This window comes from Hippoglossus stenolepis, chromosome 22 (genome assembly GCF_022539355.2).
Source record: "Hippoglossus stenolepis isolate QCI-W04-F060 chromosome 22, HSTE1.2, whole genome shotgun sequence".
NCBI lineage: Eukaryota > Metazoa > Chordata > Actinopteri > Pleuronectiformes > Pleuronectidae > Hippoglossus > Hippoglossus stenolepis.
In genome coordinates this window covers 17021936-17039179 of record NC_061504.1, presented here as the reverse complement: position 1 = coordinate 17039179, position 17244 = coordinate 17021936, and the positions used below count along the sequence as shown (strand labels likewise).

The following is a 17244-nucleotide window of genomic DNA, read 5'->3' as shown; positions in this document are numbered from 1 at the left end:
TCATTCTGCAGAATCTTGGATTTCCAGCCTGTGACTCTTCCAGTTCAGATCCTCAGATGATATTTCATATCTTTTATATTGAAACGGATCCTCACACAGTTTCTGCTGCAGCTGCACGAGTCTAACTGCACATTTAGAAAATAAAAGCTCGGTTCTGCTTATTCGGCTTTAATTTGACCTACATTCTCCTCTTGATGTTTTCATGCATGAAGAGAAATGTGTCGTGGATACAGCCTCCAGATCCGTGCGTGTGCGTGCGTGTGTGTGTGGGTGTGTGTGTGTGTGTGTGTAGCTGCAGCGCCATATCACCACATCTGACGTGAGGACACTTCATGTGTTTCTCGGTGGTTCCTGTCCCCGGTTCTTCAGCAGAATCCTGCACCGGAGAAACGAGTCGATCAGCGGACGTTTGAGCGGAGGACGAGCCCAGCACCGTGCACCACAGGCCGGGTAAGGCTTCTCCTCCCCCCCCCCCCTCTCTCCCCCACAACCAGGCGACCGCATCTCGGCGACGTTTTCAGTTCCGTGCCCTCCATGTGAAAGACACGGAGCCCGAACCAGACTCCGTAGAACAAACTCAACATTCAAAGACTTTTGACTCTGAGTAAAAGTTCTCATCATTCAAAATGCGACTTAATGTTGAATACGAATCAACAAATGATAAATCCACACTTCGGCTCTAACGAAATCCACCGTGCACGTAGATTTTTTATCAAAACACGAGCTTGATTCACGATGCTCCCTGTCGCGGTTAACGATGGATGCGGTCGCCTGTGGTGGAATGAAGCTGCTGGAAATGTAGGCGGGACAGTTCAAAAAGTTGAAAGTTTTACTGGATTATAACCTTTTACGTTTTTCTTGTCTATGCCGAATACAAGAGTGGACTCTCGCTAATTTAATGAAATACATTAAGAGACGTGTCACGAGTGGTTACATTTGTCTACACGTGTAAAAACCTTTTAATATACGTGTTTTCTAATGGAGTTTGGTTTACCACAGACAAGGTGACAATCACAGTGTAGCTCTTCGATATGTGAAAAGCACCAGATCGGTTTATTATTGCTTCATTGATTCCTTATTAATATTTTTGAGTTGCATCACATAACAATGACAACACATGCAGCTGTGCAGGATCGTGCTCGTGTCAGATAACCACGTATTTAAAAAACAAAGCGCGTTCACGTGACAACTCTTCATCCTCTGTGATGGTTTTAGGTCGTGAATATGCTCAGTTCAAATATTAATACACGTGTGAAACTGTTATTTTCAAAAACAAGCATTGTTTATTAAGCATTAATATTTAATAGTGTTATAAATATAACCGGCTCTTTAAATATTTAAAAGCTTCAAGTCTTGTCAAATATTGGCTCCTAAAATATTGATCATCTGTTCTTGTGTTTTGCTTTTAAAAACATTCAATCTTCAAAAGTTGAAATCTGAAAGTGATGAGGTCACAAGGGGGGTCATGACGTCAGAGCTGTGACCAGGTGAGGTGACTTGTGTGTCAGTGACATGTCAGTTGGTGAAGGAGCCCATAATAAACCTCCTCCTCCTCCTCCTCCTCCTCCTCCTCCTCACTGGTACAAGTTTGGAAATATGAGAAGAGCGTTGGAGTGAGATAAAGTTTCCCAAGCTGTTAGCGGAATTAATAACTTTCATACTTTCAAAATAAATTGTATTGTGAGACGAGGGAGAAAACGCAGTCATGTGAACAAACAATAGATTTAAAGTTAAATAAGGTATTATTTAAGTTCACAACATGTAAGTACACAAGCAACATAATGCAGTCAAAGGCACAGGGTAGACAGGGTACTGGTATTTTGATTGATTGATGAAACTGTTTTTTAAAGTACTGCTGATTATCTACTTCATTTTGTGACGTGTCAACATTTACATTAAGTTAATTAACTCCCTCATTATGTCCGTCAGTTGATATATTATGATATAGATTTTAAAAAGTGTATACATCTGCATTGTATAATCTGAGAACTGCACTTTGATTTTACTGGGTTTATTCGGCTCTAAACAGAAGTTTTTGTTTCCGCTCTTCATCGTGTCGTCGTCTCAATGAAGAGAATCAATCTCTGAGTGTTTTATTGTGAAGAGCTCAGCAGCAGCCTCCTGCCTCGTTCCCTGCAGTTTGACCTGATGTGGCAGCAGAATGCAGAGCAGCTGATTCTGTTACGAGGCTAAAAATAATCCACTTTTCTCTGCTCACTTCTTCTCACTGTAAAATTATTTCTTTACTCCTCTTCCTCCTTCTCTCTGTTTTCTGAAGAAAACCTGTTTTCAAGGAATGAGTCACTGAGGATTATTACTTTTCTCTGAGGTGAGAAACTTCATGTTGTCAATTTAAACTTAACTTGTGTGTAAATTAGCTTTTTAACGTCTGTGAGAGCCAAGTGTTTTAAAATGTTTTTATTTTGGCAGGTGTTGTTTTAGTAAAAGCTTAAAGAACATTTTTAATTTTAATTTTAGTTGTAGCAGCAAATCCATGTTTCCACCAGTTTTAGACCAAATTAAATTATCCACATTTTTGTTAAAGCATAACGTTTAATAGAAATCAATGTCTTTGACCGGAAGTAAAAGTAATATTGTTGTTGTAATTTTCTCGTTGTGGAGAACAACACTTGTCGTCTGCTTCAATTCTGGAATTTATAATATCAATGTTCCCAAGATTTCATGTTGGAGTAAAACTATTTTAACGTCATCAGAAATATCTATAACTTAATAAACGTGTTCAACTGAGAAGGCATCTCTTGACCCAAACAAAGATGTCCGACAGACGTAGCTGTTCCGGTTGTCATGTCGCCTCAATGATGACTCGTAAAAAAATTATAATATTCTACTTATCTGTACAATGTCGGAAAACCTTCGTGCAAGGCAACAAATTGAAGATATTGAAACAAAAAAAATCCCATGTCAATAAAATAAGTATTTGTAAGTAGTTTTCAGAGTTGGAATCAGAAAATCTTTACTCCCAAGTATCGGCATTGGCCTCAAATATCAGTCGGGCTCAAGTAGAGACTTATTGATTATGTAAAACGACAGATCAATATTTTCAGATCTTGATGTTGTTGTTTGAAGCTTCTCCCTTGAACACTTTGAACGCTCAGCTCATCTCGTCCGTCTGTGACGTTAGAATCAGCTCCGAGCTCTGAACAGTGAATCAAAGAACGACCTGAGTCTCCTGGAACTCGAGTCTCTGCTTCGGAACAACTGTTAATGACGTGTTTCCTTCCACACACACGTGTGTTCACCTGAAAGCACCATGAGCTCGGGGCCGTGCGGCTGTGACACGGCTCTCATGCTTGAATCTGAGCCTCGTGTGTGTGTGTGTGTGTGTGTGTGTGTGTGTGTGAGAGTGTGTGTGTGTGTGTGTGTGTGTGTGTGTGTGTGTGTGTGTGTGTGTGTGTGTGTGAGTGTGAGTGTGTGAACTTGAATGTGACGGGATCCGTTTTCCAAAGGTCGAGTCGAAGCCCCGGCAGCGAGCGAGCTGTTTAATGACAAACTGAATTCACATCCAGGTCTTTTGACTTCTGAGAATAATCGTGATTGAATCTGTGTTTTCCCCCGGAGGTCATGTTGCGGCCGGAGGACGAGGGCTTGTCGTTTTGCGGCAACAACGTCAGTGGCGAGGCCTACAGCGTGAGCGGGGGGGTGCTGAACAATGGCTGCTTCGTGGACGCTCTCAACCTGGTTCCTCATGTGTTCCTGCTCTTCATCACCTTCCCCATCCTCTTCATCGGTGAGTAAGAGCATAAAACAGATAGTTGTTCTGACCAGCTGCTGTCGGTGGATCAGTGTGTTATGGATCAGAACAAAGTTCACAGAGGAGTTTGTGTGTCTCTCATGACTCAGTCTGTGTTGTGTGTGTGTGTTCTGTCTGTGTTGTGTGTGTTCTGACAGATGTTTAAAGTGTTTCCTGCTTTAGCCTCTTAAAGCTTCACCTTCTCTGCGGGAGCGTCTCAGACGTGAGCGCAGCTGTCGGACTAATGCACAGTTCAGGATCTTTACTCATGAATCTTTTAATGCAAGTGATTATCACATATCGGGAGTAGTGCACTTGGTTTTCTGTTTGTTTGTGTCCTGGCTCAGTACCCACAGCCGAGGCTGCCCCAGTGCATGCTGGGATAGACTGCAGCCCTGTGTGACCTTTGTATGATGAGAGTAGAAGATAGATGGATAATAATTCTGCTGTTTCTCTATATGAGCTAGTTAACAATATTCATTTCATAAGGGATTCAAAAGGATTCAGATTCAATAAGATGCATTTAAACAACAAAAAAACCGCTGAAATCATGTGACTTCCTGTCGACTGGTGAGCGAAGCAGATGTGCTACTGACATACATACACACACACACACACACACACACACACACACACACACACACACACACACACACACACACACACACACACACACAGTGTGAACATTAAGCAGCTTTGAGGAGCAGTTAAGTTTGGATTAGTGAGTTCAGTGATCCGGTCGAGACCCGACTGTTCCTGCAGGAAATGGTGAATGAAACTGTAACAAACAAAACCATAAAGAGAATATGAAGAGAAATACATTATGGTCTGTTTGTCAGGTTGGGGAAGTCAAAGCTCGAAGGTCCAGATCCATCACAACACGTGGCTTCATTTCCCCGGACACAACATGAGATGGATCCTCACCTTCTCGCTGCTGTTCGTCCACGTCTGCGAGTTCGCAGAAGGCATCGTCTCCACCAAGTGAGACCCCCCCCCCAAAGATACATGTTGTATTTACACAGTATTATGTTATTGTTAGAAGTATTTTCACCTGTTATTCATTGACTTCCTGTAATATGTATCATACATGAAACACAGTTTTGTGAGTATGGACATGCTCCACCTCATTGTGTGCACGTCCTGACAAACACGACACCTCATGTCTTATTATGTTGTTTTTTAACAGTTGGAAAACTTTTTCACATCGTCTCCGGTTTTTATTTTGTCTTTTAGGACGATGGACACGAACAACCTGCACCTGTACATGCCTGCGTTCATGGGTTTTGTAGCCGCGACGACGTCGGTGGTTTATTACCACAACATAGAGACGTCCAACTTCCCCAAACTGCTGCTTGGTGAGTGTTTAATTACTTTATCTCAGGTGTTTAATAATCCACTTGCTTTTGTCCGTATTTATTTAGGGGCAGTGATTAAATGCACGAAATGCAACGCACCTTAAAAACTGCACAGGCACATTCATACGTGTTGTAACATGCAACATCACATTATATAACGTGTGTTTTCCCGGGACAGTTCTTTTCATTTACTGGGTGTTGGCGTTCATCACCAAGTCCATCAAGCTGTGGAAGTATACAGAGTACAACGTGGGACCACGGCACCTGAGGTTCTGTATCACAGCTCTGCTGGTGATCCTGTACGGACTCCTGATGGGCGTGGAGGTCAACGTCATCAGAGTCAGGGTGCGTGAACCTGAATACGCTCAAACGTGTCGAATGCAGCAAGAGGAATAATGGCGGTGCTTGTAAACCAATAGATGATTCTCATGTGTCCTTGTGTCTCCCTGTAGAAATACGTGTTCTTCGCCAATCCTCAGAAGGTGAAGCCACCGGAAGATTTGCAGGATTTGGGCGTTCGCTTCCTGCAGCCGTTTGTCAACTTGCTCTCCAAGGTGCTGGGCAAAGTTTTAGATTTTTAACATCCTGGGTCAACAGAGTATATTCATATCCAATATTTATGTGACTTATTTCCAACAGCCAAACCTAATGTTAATGTCTCATAAAGAACTTTGTCTGTGACTATGGTTTTTAGAGCGATTCCTTGTAACTGACCCAAACCAATGATCTGAATTCTTGGCACATTTTTAGGCGACATACTGGTGGATGAACCCTCTCATCATGGGAGCCCATAAAAGGCCGATAGAGCTGAGGAAGATCGGCAAGCTGCCCATCGCCATGAGAGCGCTCACCAACTACCTGCGGCTCAAAGACGCCTACGAGGACCAGAGGGTGAGCAGATGGAGACGATCACCTGATCTCCCTCCAGCTCAAAGCTTTAGGTTTTCAGCTTCTCTCTCTCCACGCAGACAGCGGAGGATCCGAATCAATCCCCGTCGATCTGGCGCTCCGTGTACCGAGCATTCGGACGTCCCATCCTGCTCAGCAGCACCTTCCGCTACCTGGCCGACCTGCTGGGCTTCGCCGGGCCACTCTGCATCTCCGGCATCGTGAAGAACATGGAGGTCGACAACGACACGTCACAAGTGACGGTGGGTGGGACTCAGCTGAACCCAACTAGACGGCGTCTGGACCAAACAAGGGAGACGTGCAGATAATATTCATTCATATAAAATATCCATTCATCCCCTTTGGCTCGATTAATGTTGCAAAAGAACCACAGTGTTTACATTCAATCATTTTATTATAGTTTAACTGCAAATTAGTACAACGTCATCTGACACACACACACACACACACACACACACACACACACACACACACACACACACACACACACACACACACACACACACACACACACACACACACACACACAGATTTGTTTTCTGCCTATTAGTGATGATGTCAGGAGCCAGCCAATCAATGACTCACTCCCAGTGTGATGTTACAGAGGCGTTGGTCACAATCATCATGTCAACACCTGTGTGTGTGTGTGTGTGTCTGAGTGAGTGTGTATCTGTGTGTGTGTTTGTGTGTGTGAAGGAGAAGCTGTATCTGACGTGATAACATGCCTGTAATGTCGTAATGCGCTGGGTGTTGACATCACGCACACAGGACACACACAGGCGTCGGACACGCCCACAGTTGAGCATTAACACACACGTGTGAGTCCAGCAAATTAAACGTGTGCTTTATAAATAACTATACGTTTTGTAAATGGACTCAATTCATCCGCGTTGATTTGGCTCAACATCAAAGTTCAAAACATTTCAGAATCATAAATCATAAAATATCAGCAGCTGGAGCGATGTTTGAGTTATCACTCATTCATCCTCTAATAGAGAGGGAGGTGAGACGGAGAGAGAACAGTTTATACACCAGGTCCATTTGGCAGCAGAAGAGACGCTGGCAGGGCCGATCTCAAACATCCACTCGTCTCAGACCCGTTCTCCTCCAGAGGCAGAGCTGCTGCTTCTGGATATTCCCCCCCCCCGGTCCGACGTGGCTCCAGTTGATGTTGAGTGCGAGCTGTTGTCGGCTGCGTGCGTCTGGTGAAGTGGACTTAATGGGCAGCGGAGAGACAGAGCAGAGCCCGGCTGCATTTCTGAGTGACACGGAAAAGTTTCCCACTCGCTTCACACTCTGGGTCCGATGAGAACAGAGGGAGGCCCTGCAGAGCGTCACAGCCACACTGTACATATTCATATATAGAGCGACCAGTGGGATATAGGGAACTGGAACACATCAAAAATATGTTTGTGCCTTGTGAACACAACATCTCAGGGACATCGTGAGGAAATGCTTTAAAATATGTCACAAATCTTCACTTGGACTCACAGATTAACTGATTGGATTCATGTGTTCAACGTGTTTTCTGTGTTTTGCAGGAATCCTACTTCGGCGTCCCCTTCATGTCCTCCGCTAAGCTGCTGCAGAACCCGTCCGTCCTGGCCGTTCTGCTCTTCCTGGCTTTAATCCTGCAGAGGACCTTCTTACAGGCCTCGTACTACGTCAGCATAGAAGCTGGCATCAACCTGCGCGGAGCCCTGCTGGTGAGTGACACATCAGCGGGGGGGTAGTGTCGCCCCCTTTGGGCACATGTACGTGTTCTTTCTTAACACAGGGATTAAAATCAACGTCATTTTCCTGTTTTCTCATTGATCAGGCGATGATTTACAACAAAATCCTGCGTCTGTCCACCTCCAACTTGTCCATGGGCGAGATGACACTCGGGCAGATCAACAACCTGGTTGCTATAGAGACCAACCAGCTGATGTGGTTCCTCTTCCTCTGCCCGAACCTTTGGGCCATGCCCGTTCAGGTGGGAGGTTTATTTTAAATCTCCTGATGAACAGTAGTGATGTTTGTGTGAAGACTCATCTCCTCTTTGCCTCTGCTGCAGATCGTGATGGGAGTGATCCTGCTCTACTATTTATTGGGCTATAGCGCGCTGGTGGGCGCGGCCGTCATAGTTCTGCTGGCGCCGATACAATACCTCATCGCCACCAAGCTGGCGGACACGCAGAAGATCACACTAGTAAGAAGTATAGCAACATTGTTTTGATATACATCATATTTCATGGTTGGTGGTCAAAGGTCAAGGTAACGCTGACCTCATGTAACTTCACGAAACGCTTTTTGTTTTGCCTTGTGAACATGTTGTTTTAAGAACGCCTCAAGAGAATCCTTTCAAATTTAGCACAAATGTTCACATAGACTCGTGGATTAACTGATTAGATTTTGGTAGTTAAAGGTCATGGGGACCTGGTTTTGTCCTCTTGAACACGATAACTCAAGTCTGTGTTTAGGGAATTTCTTCAGATTTTTACCAGATGTCACTTAGACTCAAAGATGACTGGATTAGATTTCAGTGGTTAAAGGGGAAAGCGACCTCGTATGAATCTATCGTCTCTTTCAGGACCACTCCACCGATCGTCTGAAAAAGACCACAGAGATCCTGAAGGGTATAAAGATGCTGAAGCTCTACGCCTGGGAGAACATCTTCTCTGACAGCGTGGAGGAGACGAGGGGCAAAGAGCTCACCAGCCTCAGGACCTTCGCCTTCTACACGTCCATGTCCAGTAAGACGGAGACATTGGTCTGGAGTATTACTTTGTTATCTCACTGGTAAAATGTGAAAGTAAAATGAAACCGTTTTTCTCTGCGTGCAGTTTTCATGAATGCTGCGATCCCCATTGCTGCCGTTCTATCGGTAGGACAGTTATACTTGTTTTACTCATATCTAACTTTCTGCTTTCTACAACCACACTATTAATTTGTCAATATCAATAACGTGTTCCTGAACACGAGAGAGCGACGGTAACGTTTAAATCCCGTCGTCCCGTAGACGTTTGTGACTCATATATTCCTGGATGGAAGCGTGCCCAGTCCTTCTAAGGCCTTCGCAGCCCTGGCGCTGTTCCACATCCTGGTCACTCCGCTCTTCCTGCTCTCCACCGTGGTCAGGTTCGCTGTGAAGGCTCTGGTCAGGTGAGTGCTGGTGGAGGAGTACGTCTAAAAATAACCTCTGTACAAGCTGCTGCGTCTGTTTGTGTTGATGCTTACTGTAAATTGTAAAACTCTTAATGGTAAAGCTGTTCTGACAGAGAGAGGGAGGGAGGGAGAGAGAATATGGATCTGACTAAACAAGGAAAGTGGATGAGACTCTAAATCTAATTAAAGGAACAAGGAAGAAACTTGACAGCAGTGAAGAGAAACTTTAAACTCCTTAGAGATTACTGGTATCATCACAATTACACTTATCTGTGTGTGTGTGTGTGTGTCTGTGTGTGTGTGTGTGTGTGTGTTGCAGTGTCGAGAAGCTCGGTGACTTTCTTCAGAGCGACGAAATTGGAGACGACAGCTGGAGAAACGGAGACATGTCCGTTTCCTTCGAAGCAGGAAAAAAAAACCTCGGGATGGTGAGTCTCAGTGATTCCAGATCAATCGACAAAACTGAGGAATGAGCATTTTTATTTGGGGAATGAGTCGTCAGGTTTCATTTTACAGCTAATTTAGGTGAGATCTCCCAAAACCATCATGTTTACACTTAAACTGCTCGTGGTCTAGAGTGTATTTTTGATATTTTTGATATTTTATAACATTTAAATACAGGTTTCATCACTGATATATGTAGAAGCAGCAGTTACCCTGAACACACGAACCCTAATCCTCTGCAGGAATGATTTTCACATTCACTAGAGGCGAAGGACGACAACTTTTCTCCTCAAAGCATCAAACATCTCACCCATGAACTTAAAGTCGATACTTGAGTCCGCTGCGTAGATTTATGTTCCTCACTTGAGGTGTGAATGACGAGCAGTTTACATTAAATGACATCTGGCTTGTTCAGACCCTTTAAAGTGTAAAAAATAGATCCAAACATTTATCCTGAATTTAAAACAGACGACGTTAACAAAGAACACTGAGGGTGCCAGGAAAACGCTTTAAGGTTTCCTTGGTTTGGATCAATGAGGTGTGCCAGACGGCACGCGCACATTCCTTCCGTGTGACACCAGGTGACTCGTGTCGTTTTCCGTCTCGGCCGGTTCAATGGGGGGTTTACGGACGCTATATAATACGGTGTATACCCAGACTCCGGCGGAGACGAGACCCTAACGAGCAGCGAGCGGATCCTCCGAGGAACATTCAGGCAGAACAACTGTGAACAGCAGCTTTTAAAAGTTTTCTCGTTTCTTTTATCTCATTGGAGCCATACAAACGAAAAAATTGGTGTTTTAATGAGACTTAAACAATAATATATTCCTCTTTTTAGTTTACTTGGATAAGAAAATGTACAGAAGTTGTGCACAAGTGGAGAAAAACACACATTTGTTCCACAACCCACAAGTTAAAGCTCTGAACATTTTAGATCATGATTTGTGGTTCAGGTCGGCTGTGATTGTCTTCTCGCTCGATGTCTGTGCACATATCTTAAAGTCAGAAGTAGAAGAAATAACAAGACTTCACTTAAAGGGCTGGTGACTTGTGGGTAAAAAAGAGTAATGTTGCAGCAGTGGGATTAAATTCTTTGGGGGATCTTTTATCAGAGGGAACCTCCGCACTGTTTCTCTCCCCAAGGAACCGAAGCGGATGCAGGAAAGTCTTTACTTTATTACTTATTTCTAACTTCAAATCTTTCCTTTTGTCTCCCCCCCTCACTCCTCTCCCCCGCCTCGTCCTTTTGTCCCCCTCAAGACCAAAGCCATCAACAGGAAGCAGCCGATGCGCTACCAGATGGACAACTACGAGCAGCCGAGCAGGCGACAGATGAGGCCCTCGGAGACGGAGGATGTGGCTCTAAAGGTCAGGGTCAAAGTGGACATGTAGGGGAATGACCTGAGGCGGACAGGGACACGTATACAGTATGAAACCTTAAAGACACTGAAGGGGATGAGTTGGTAGCAGTGGAGAGGGCGTAGAGAAATATTCTGCTTATTTTTATGGATTTGGACGTGGGAGGTGATTAGAGACGAGGACCTGGGGGCAGAACCAGCTCTGTAAACTAAGAAGTGACGTCCTGGGGGATTTTCAGTGCGAGACACTGAGCGGTGCTGAGGTCGTTAAAGATTCAGGAGCGATGAACTCAGCTTCCCTCACGGCTGCTCGGCTGTTTTACAGACCGGAGCAGAGACCAATGAGTCACCTGATCAGAGGTAGATCAACAGAAGCTGATTACTTTACAGAAGAAAGTAACAGCAAGATATGAAAGGACATTTTTCATTTATTACTGATTTAAAAGAAAGAATATCAGATTTTTTTAAAGGGGAAGATCAGTTTGAATCACAGCTAAATCATCCTGATCGCCCCCTGGTGGCCTGCTCCAGTTTGGTGTAGTCCTTATCACTCTGATGAAAAATGGACGGAGACGTCGTGATTGACAGCTGAGACTGTCTCACGATTGGTTGAGCAGGACCTCGACGCCACAAACAGGTTTATCTGATGTAACTCAGCTTTAACAGAAGTCTGACAATCGCCCGTAGAGAAGAAAGTGCTAAAGAAATCAGATATTTGCTCATCACCAGTCAAACGTGGGCGTTCCTCTCTGTTCTTATCACTCACTTCCCTCCATCAGCAGCTGCTTCACATCCCCAGTGTTTCCTCACTCTGCGTGTGTGGGATCATACATGTGACGTGTGCTTCTGTAAATGCGTGTGCGTGGACGCAGGAAGTGTAGAAGTCACACGAGAACACGTTGCCCCTCGAAAGGTCTTGTGAATTTCTCCAGCATTCTCTCAGCCCCTCAGCGAAGCCGCTTCCGGTCTCATCCCTGCGGAGCGACGCTACCGACCAGACACTCGTCTGTTAATTAGAGAGACAGAGAGAGACAGAGAGAGACAGAGAGAGACAGAGAGAGGACAGAAGACACAGTGTGACCACAACAGAACACAGTGTTTAAGTTCAGGACTTTACCGACTCGTGAAGATACGCATCTGTTCAAGAAAATCACTTTTTCTTACACATTATATCAGCAGAAGTATGTGGACACACAGATATTACATCCAGATGTGAGTGATAAACAATCGTTGTTTGTTTCGTCCCATCCATCAACATGGTGGATGCAGGGTTTATGACGCATACTGCAGTCAGCCACCAGGGGGCGATCAAGAGGATGAAAGCTCTTAGTTTTTATATTAATCTTTTATCCTGTGCCAGAATCAGAATTGAGGTTTATTGCCAAGTATGTTTCCACAGACGAGGAATTAGCTCTGCTGTGTTTGTACAAAGTACAAATATAGAAAGTAGTAAAATTTGGGCTGAGCAATAAAACAATATGATCGCAATATAATTTACATTAATAGCCATATAACAAAAGTCTGATATAAATCACATTATAAACACAGTGAGGAGGTTGAACACAAAACTTATAGACCTCAGATTTGTAAAGTTTAAAACACAACTTTCACTCAGGAGCAAAATCATCTATAAACTTAAAAGAAATAATAATGTGACATTTCTCCTGATAATTATTTTCATCGACTGAAATGAACATTTGTATCTTCATCTGTATCTTTCAGCCTTATTTATAAACTGTTCACGACCACATCCTCTGACTTCCTGTTTTACTTATTTTCTTTTGCTTTAAGAGCCGTGACCCTCGTCTTTTTACATTCTCCCTCCTCTTCCTCGTCTCCCCCTCTTCTTTCTTTTGATCATATCTAATCGCTCTCTCCATTTTGTTTTCCCAATGGGTAGGTCTGTCGTTTAAATCACTCAATATAAGAAAACCAGACAAATACAAAATCGAATTAACACTCTAATATTCATATCCAGGTGTTTTGTTCTCAGATTAGACCCTTGACCAGTTTTGAATCTTCAACAAGTCTTGTGAAGGTTTGACCGAGGTTCAGAGATGTTCTCTGGACATCTTCTGGGATGTGTGACGGGACAAAGCAGCGGCCGAGTGGAGGATGTGAGGATCCTCAGATAGAATAAACATTAAACAAACAAATAAATGCAGCAGAAGGGAGGAATGTAAACGCAGCGCTGGCAGGAAGCCGCCTGACAGATCGCTGCTCTGGGATTAGACAGAGTCACATGCTTCTTTCAGACTGGGAGGATTTTCCCTGGGAGATGAGAGGAAGTGATGCAGTTCAAACTGAAGCGTATAAATCACATGCTGGTTGATATTAATACAGTGTAATATTATAATAATCACTCAGCTTGTCTCTGTAGGTTGAGAGATAAGGTTTTCAGGGTTATTATTTCACTTCATCTTTAATTACGGGGACGTGTAATTCATTCTGTCGTACTTGACATTGGTCAATTTTAAATGTCTTTCATTATTGTATTAAAAAGTCTTTAAAGTCTTAAATTTCACTAGTGATGAATAAAAATGTGAAGAAAATCAAAAGTCATGTCAGATTTCATAAGATTTTTCTTATGAGCCGTTAACTACGATTGCAGATAAGTGCAGTGGGTTAATTATTATTCTAACCTGTCGTATAATGACTCTGGACCCTCTGGTGAATCCAGAACTGACCCTGGATCAGAGCTTTGCTGCCCTGATGAAGTAAAAAGGTTGAATAAATAGCTGGACCTCAGCATCTGTCCCTCTTGTGTCATGAACTCTGAGAAGAGCATCACAGGACGACGCTCGGTTTCCAGTGGAACCACGAGCACAGTGTGTGTCCCTGCTTGTGTAACGTAGTGTCTAACTGCAGTGAGTGGGGGTTTCTTAAACTCTGGGTCAGGACACAAACTGGATCACGAGCTTCACTCGGACGGATCCGCACGTCACGTGCTGCAAAAGCGGAAATTTACTGTGAGAATAACTGAATCTGCAGCTTCAGTTTTAAGATGTTTTATGAGATTTTGAATTCCTCTTCGTCTCTCTCTGTCTGTTCAGGTGAGCAATGGATTCTTCACCTGGGGAAGTAACCTGTCGACGCTGTCCGACATCAACATCCGCATCCCGACAGGTACGACCAATCAGCAGCCACGCAACCGAGGGCTCGGGTGAAAGATGAAGGTCATGAGAACGAGAATAAAGTCAAACTGAGGGAGGAGATCTGTTAGTTTTAAGTCGTGCATCGTCAATAACGTTGAAATGTCAAAAAATAAATGTGAAATTTCAAGATTTAAGTTCAAGATTTACCAACGTCGGCTCGTATGTTGGTAAAAGTGTGAATGAATCAAACAGACCTGCAGCGAGTGAAGGAGTCACTGTCACATGTCACTGAAGTGAAGTGTCAGGAGACAAGGTTATTTACAGGAGGCTGCCAACAGATGGACCATGTAGTGTCCACACACACACACACACACACACACACACACACACACACACACACACACACACACACACGTTGTACTCCAAACAACATGACACCAACACTTGGCAGATGAACAAATCCTGTTTGTGTCGTAGTGTGAGATCAAGTAAGTCACTTCCCAGAAGGAGAAACGTGTGTGTGTGTGTGTGTGTGTGTGTGTGTGTGTGTGTGTGTGTGTGTGTGTGTGTGTGTGTGTGTGTGTGTGTGTGTGTGTGTGTGTGTGTGTGTGTGTGTGTGTGTGTGTGTGTGTGTGTGTGTGTGTGTGAGAATCAAGTTGTCCTTCAGAACGAGGATATTTTAGAAGTTTTTGCAGACTCTTATTTCTTCATGAGCTTTATTTTACTGTTAGGATTTCGGGTTTATTTAAATTTGTTAAATGTGAATTTCAATATGACGTTACTGTGAATTCACCTTTTCTCTTTCTTCAGGTCAGCTGACGATGATTGTGGGCCAGGTGGGTTGTGGGAAATCCTCCCTGCTGCTCGCCCTGTTGGGTGAGATGCAGACCATCGACGGGAGAGTCTACTGGAGCAAGTAAGAATCCCAGTAACACTGCTCACACACAGTAACACATCTAAAACCAGGTTTTAATATCTTTTATAGCTTTTATCTCAGTACTTTCCTCTGAAGGATCAGGGGTCGGGGGGGAAATGTGTGTTTTAAAGCTGCCATTTTGACTTGAAATCACATGAGAAACTGCTGGGATGAGAAACGTGTCTCTTTTTTTATTTCTGTTTCCTGCTGCAGCTGCATTTTTATCTTAAAGAAAGTTGATATTCAATTCTCAAAGAAACAACATTAAAGATAAAACATCAGGGCTGCACACTAACCTTTGCTCTGTGTGCAGACCTGCACCTCTATTCACATGTCTGCCTGTACACTGGTCTACTTGTGTGTGTGTCTGTGTGTGTGTTTCCTCACTTCCTGCCTTCTTGCCGTATCAGGCTGCCTGAATGTCAGATGGTCCACGAGGGGAACATCAGGTACTTTCTCTCCGGTCTCTTCTTTCTGAAACAGAATCATTTCCACCGATTTTTATGTTTTAGCAGCTTAGACGAAAAAAGTTGTGTATCATCAGGTTTAAGTAGCTTGAAGTGCGTTTAGTGAAAAGTAGAATTTAAAACCCTGAGAGAGACGAGGAAACGTCAGCAACTAGATGTGTATTGATTCTGAGGGAAATTCATCAGTAATAGATTTAGTCTTGTTTTTCCTGTATTAGCCTTTGAGAACTTACTGAATTTACAGAATCCTTTGACCCGGGGCATCATCATCATTACACACACACACACACACACACACACACACACACACACACACACACACACACACACACACACACACACACACACACACACACACGCCCTGATGCTGATAACACACGAGTCATCACTGTGGAGGAAGCCATCAAACCTAATTACTGCAGACAGACGGTGACTGCATCTCCTCCGCTCTTCACTGGGTGGGAAGGTTAAACTGATTAACAGCTGGCAGACGAAGCTCATGTCTTCATTGTCTGGAGTCTGCAATGAAAACACTTGTGTCCCTTTTTCCCTCCGTCCTCCTTCCATCCTCTGTTTTTTTATTTCCTTGTCTCCGTGTCTCTGTCCCCCTTTTTACTTTTCTCGACCCTCTTGACTTTTTTCTCACGTGTTTATTTAAACGTACCCGCAGCTGAGACTCTCTCTAACACACTGACGTGATTTTGACAGTTGGTCAGAGACAGAGGAGTCTGACGGAGACATCAGGAGGTACACCGCTCTTCTTCCTCGCTCTTCTTCCTCGCTCTTCTTCCTCGCTCTTCCTCCTCTGTCAGACCTGAAGTGACCCTTTGACCCCCTCATCCGAACTCCCTGCATCTTTTTTTTAACTCCATTTCTCACATTTTACTCCCTGAGAAGAAAGTGCAGTTTTATAAAAAACGATTTCTCAGGCTGTCTCCGTGAACACACACATATGATCTGTTTTTTATTGACTTATTAATCGTGTCTGTCTGTTTCATGAGACTAAGCTGATGGTCGAGAGGCGTCGTTCACCCTGCAGGTCGTCAGTTCATCACAGGGCGGAAATATATTCTCGTTGCGGAACGAGTTGTAAAAACTTTTCCCTCCAAAGTTGTTTCATTCTAAAGAGCTTTCATAGAATCGATGAGGTCAAAACATTTTGTATTTAACCATTGAAAGAGAAATAAACGAATAAATAAAAAGAATTTAGTTTGAAACAAATCTAAATCATTTTCTGGATTATCTCTATAACATTTTTAAAGTTTTGTGTTCTTTTCCAAACACACTTATAAGTTGAAGGTGACCTCAGACCAGTTTCACACCGGTGCTAACCACTGCTCCACCGTGCCGCCCTGTTGTTCTGCCGAAGCAGCGTCACGTTCATATGTGTGTGTTCAGAAACATCAGCCTCCAGTGTGTGTGTGTTTGTGTGTTTGTGTGTTTGTGTAGTGAAGCCTCAAATATGTTGTTCTTAGTGTTGTTCTCAGATCAGACTCCCAGCAGAGTCGTCATCGTTCTTGTTTATGTTTGTGTTGGTGTTGCTGCAGCTGCTGTTGTGTTGTTGTTGTGTTACTGCGGTTGTGTTGATTTGCAGCTCATCATTAACCCATAAACCATCTTTATCTCCCATATCCGACAAAAAATATTTTCCATGTTGTGTTGGAGTTTGTGAGCTTTCAACACATAATCCTCCCGCTCCTCCTCCTCCTCCTCCTCCTCCTCCTCCTCCTCCTCTTCCTTCTCTTCCTCCTCTTCCTCATAAAGCTGAATGGAACAGAAGCACTGATCTGATAATTATTTTT

General features: G+C 43.7%; 1 protein-coding gene across 4 annotated transcripts in view; it reads left to right on the top strand.

Moving 5' to 3' along the window:
- Positions 1-309: 309 nt before the first annotated feature.
- Positions 310-17244, top strand: part of abcc9 (ATP-binding cassette, sub-family C (CFTR/MRP), member 9) — a 32835-nt gene continuing 15900 nt past the window's right edge. For 2 of the 4 annotated variants that reach the window (XR_004694538.2, XM_035147180.2), the window contains exons 1-20: positions 2150-2329; positions 3580-3748; positions 4591-4732; positions 4985-5106; positions 5285-5451; positions 5559-5660; positions 5857-5997; positions 6075-6257; positions 7557-7721; positions 7835-7990; positions 8072-8206; positions 8588-8750; positions 8841-8881; positions 9017-9159; positions 9482-9590; positions 10867-10974; positions 14018-14090; positions 14870-14975; positions 15386-15424; positions 16151-16189. Coding sequence is in view for 1 of the 4 variants with exons in the window: in XM_035147180.2 (XP_035003071.1) it covers positions 3583-3748; positions 4591-4732; positions 4985-5106; positions 5285-5451; positions 5559-5660; positions 5857-5997; positions 6075-6257; positions 7557-7721; positions 7835-7990; positions 8072-8206; positions 8588-8750; positions 8841-8881; positions 9017-9159; positions 9482-9590; positions 10867-10974; positions 14018-14090; positions 14870-14975; positions 15386-15424; positions 16151-16189 (2300 nt within the window). In the remaining 3 variants the exon portion in view is untranslated. Of the gene's footprint in view, positions 451-2149; positions 2330-3579; positions 3749-4590; positions 4733-4984; positions 5107-5284; positions 5452-5558; positions 5661-5856; positions 5998-6074; positions 6258-7556; positions 7722-7834; positions 7991-8071; positions 8207-8587; positions 8751-8840; positions 8882-9016; positions 9160-9481; positions 9591-10866; positions 10975-14017; positions 14091-14869; positions 14976-15385; positions 15425-16150; positions 16190-17244 lie in introns of those variants that run through there. The other 2 variants (XR_004694539.2, XR_004694540.2) reach the window with 2 other exon arrangements.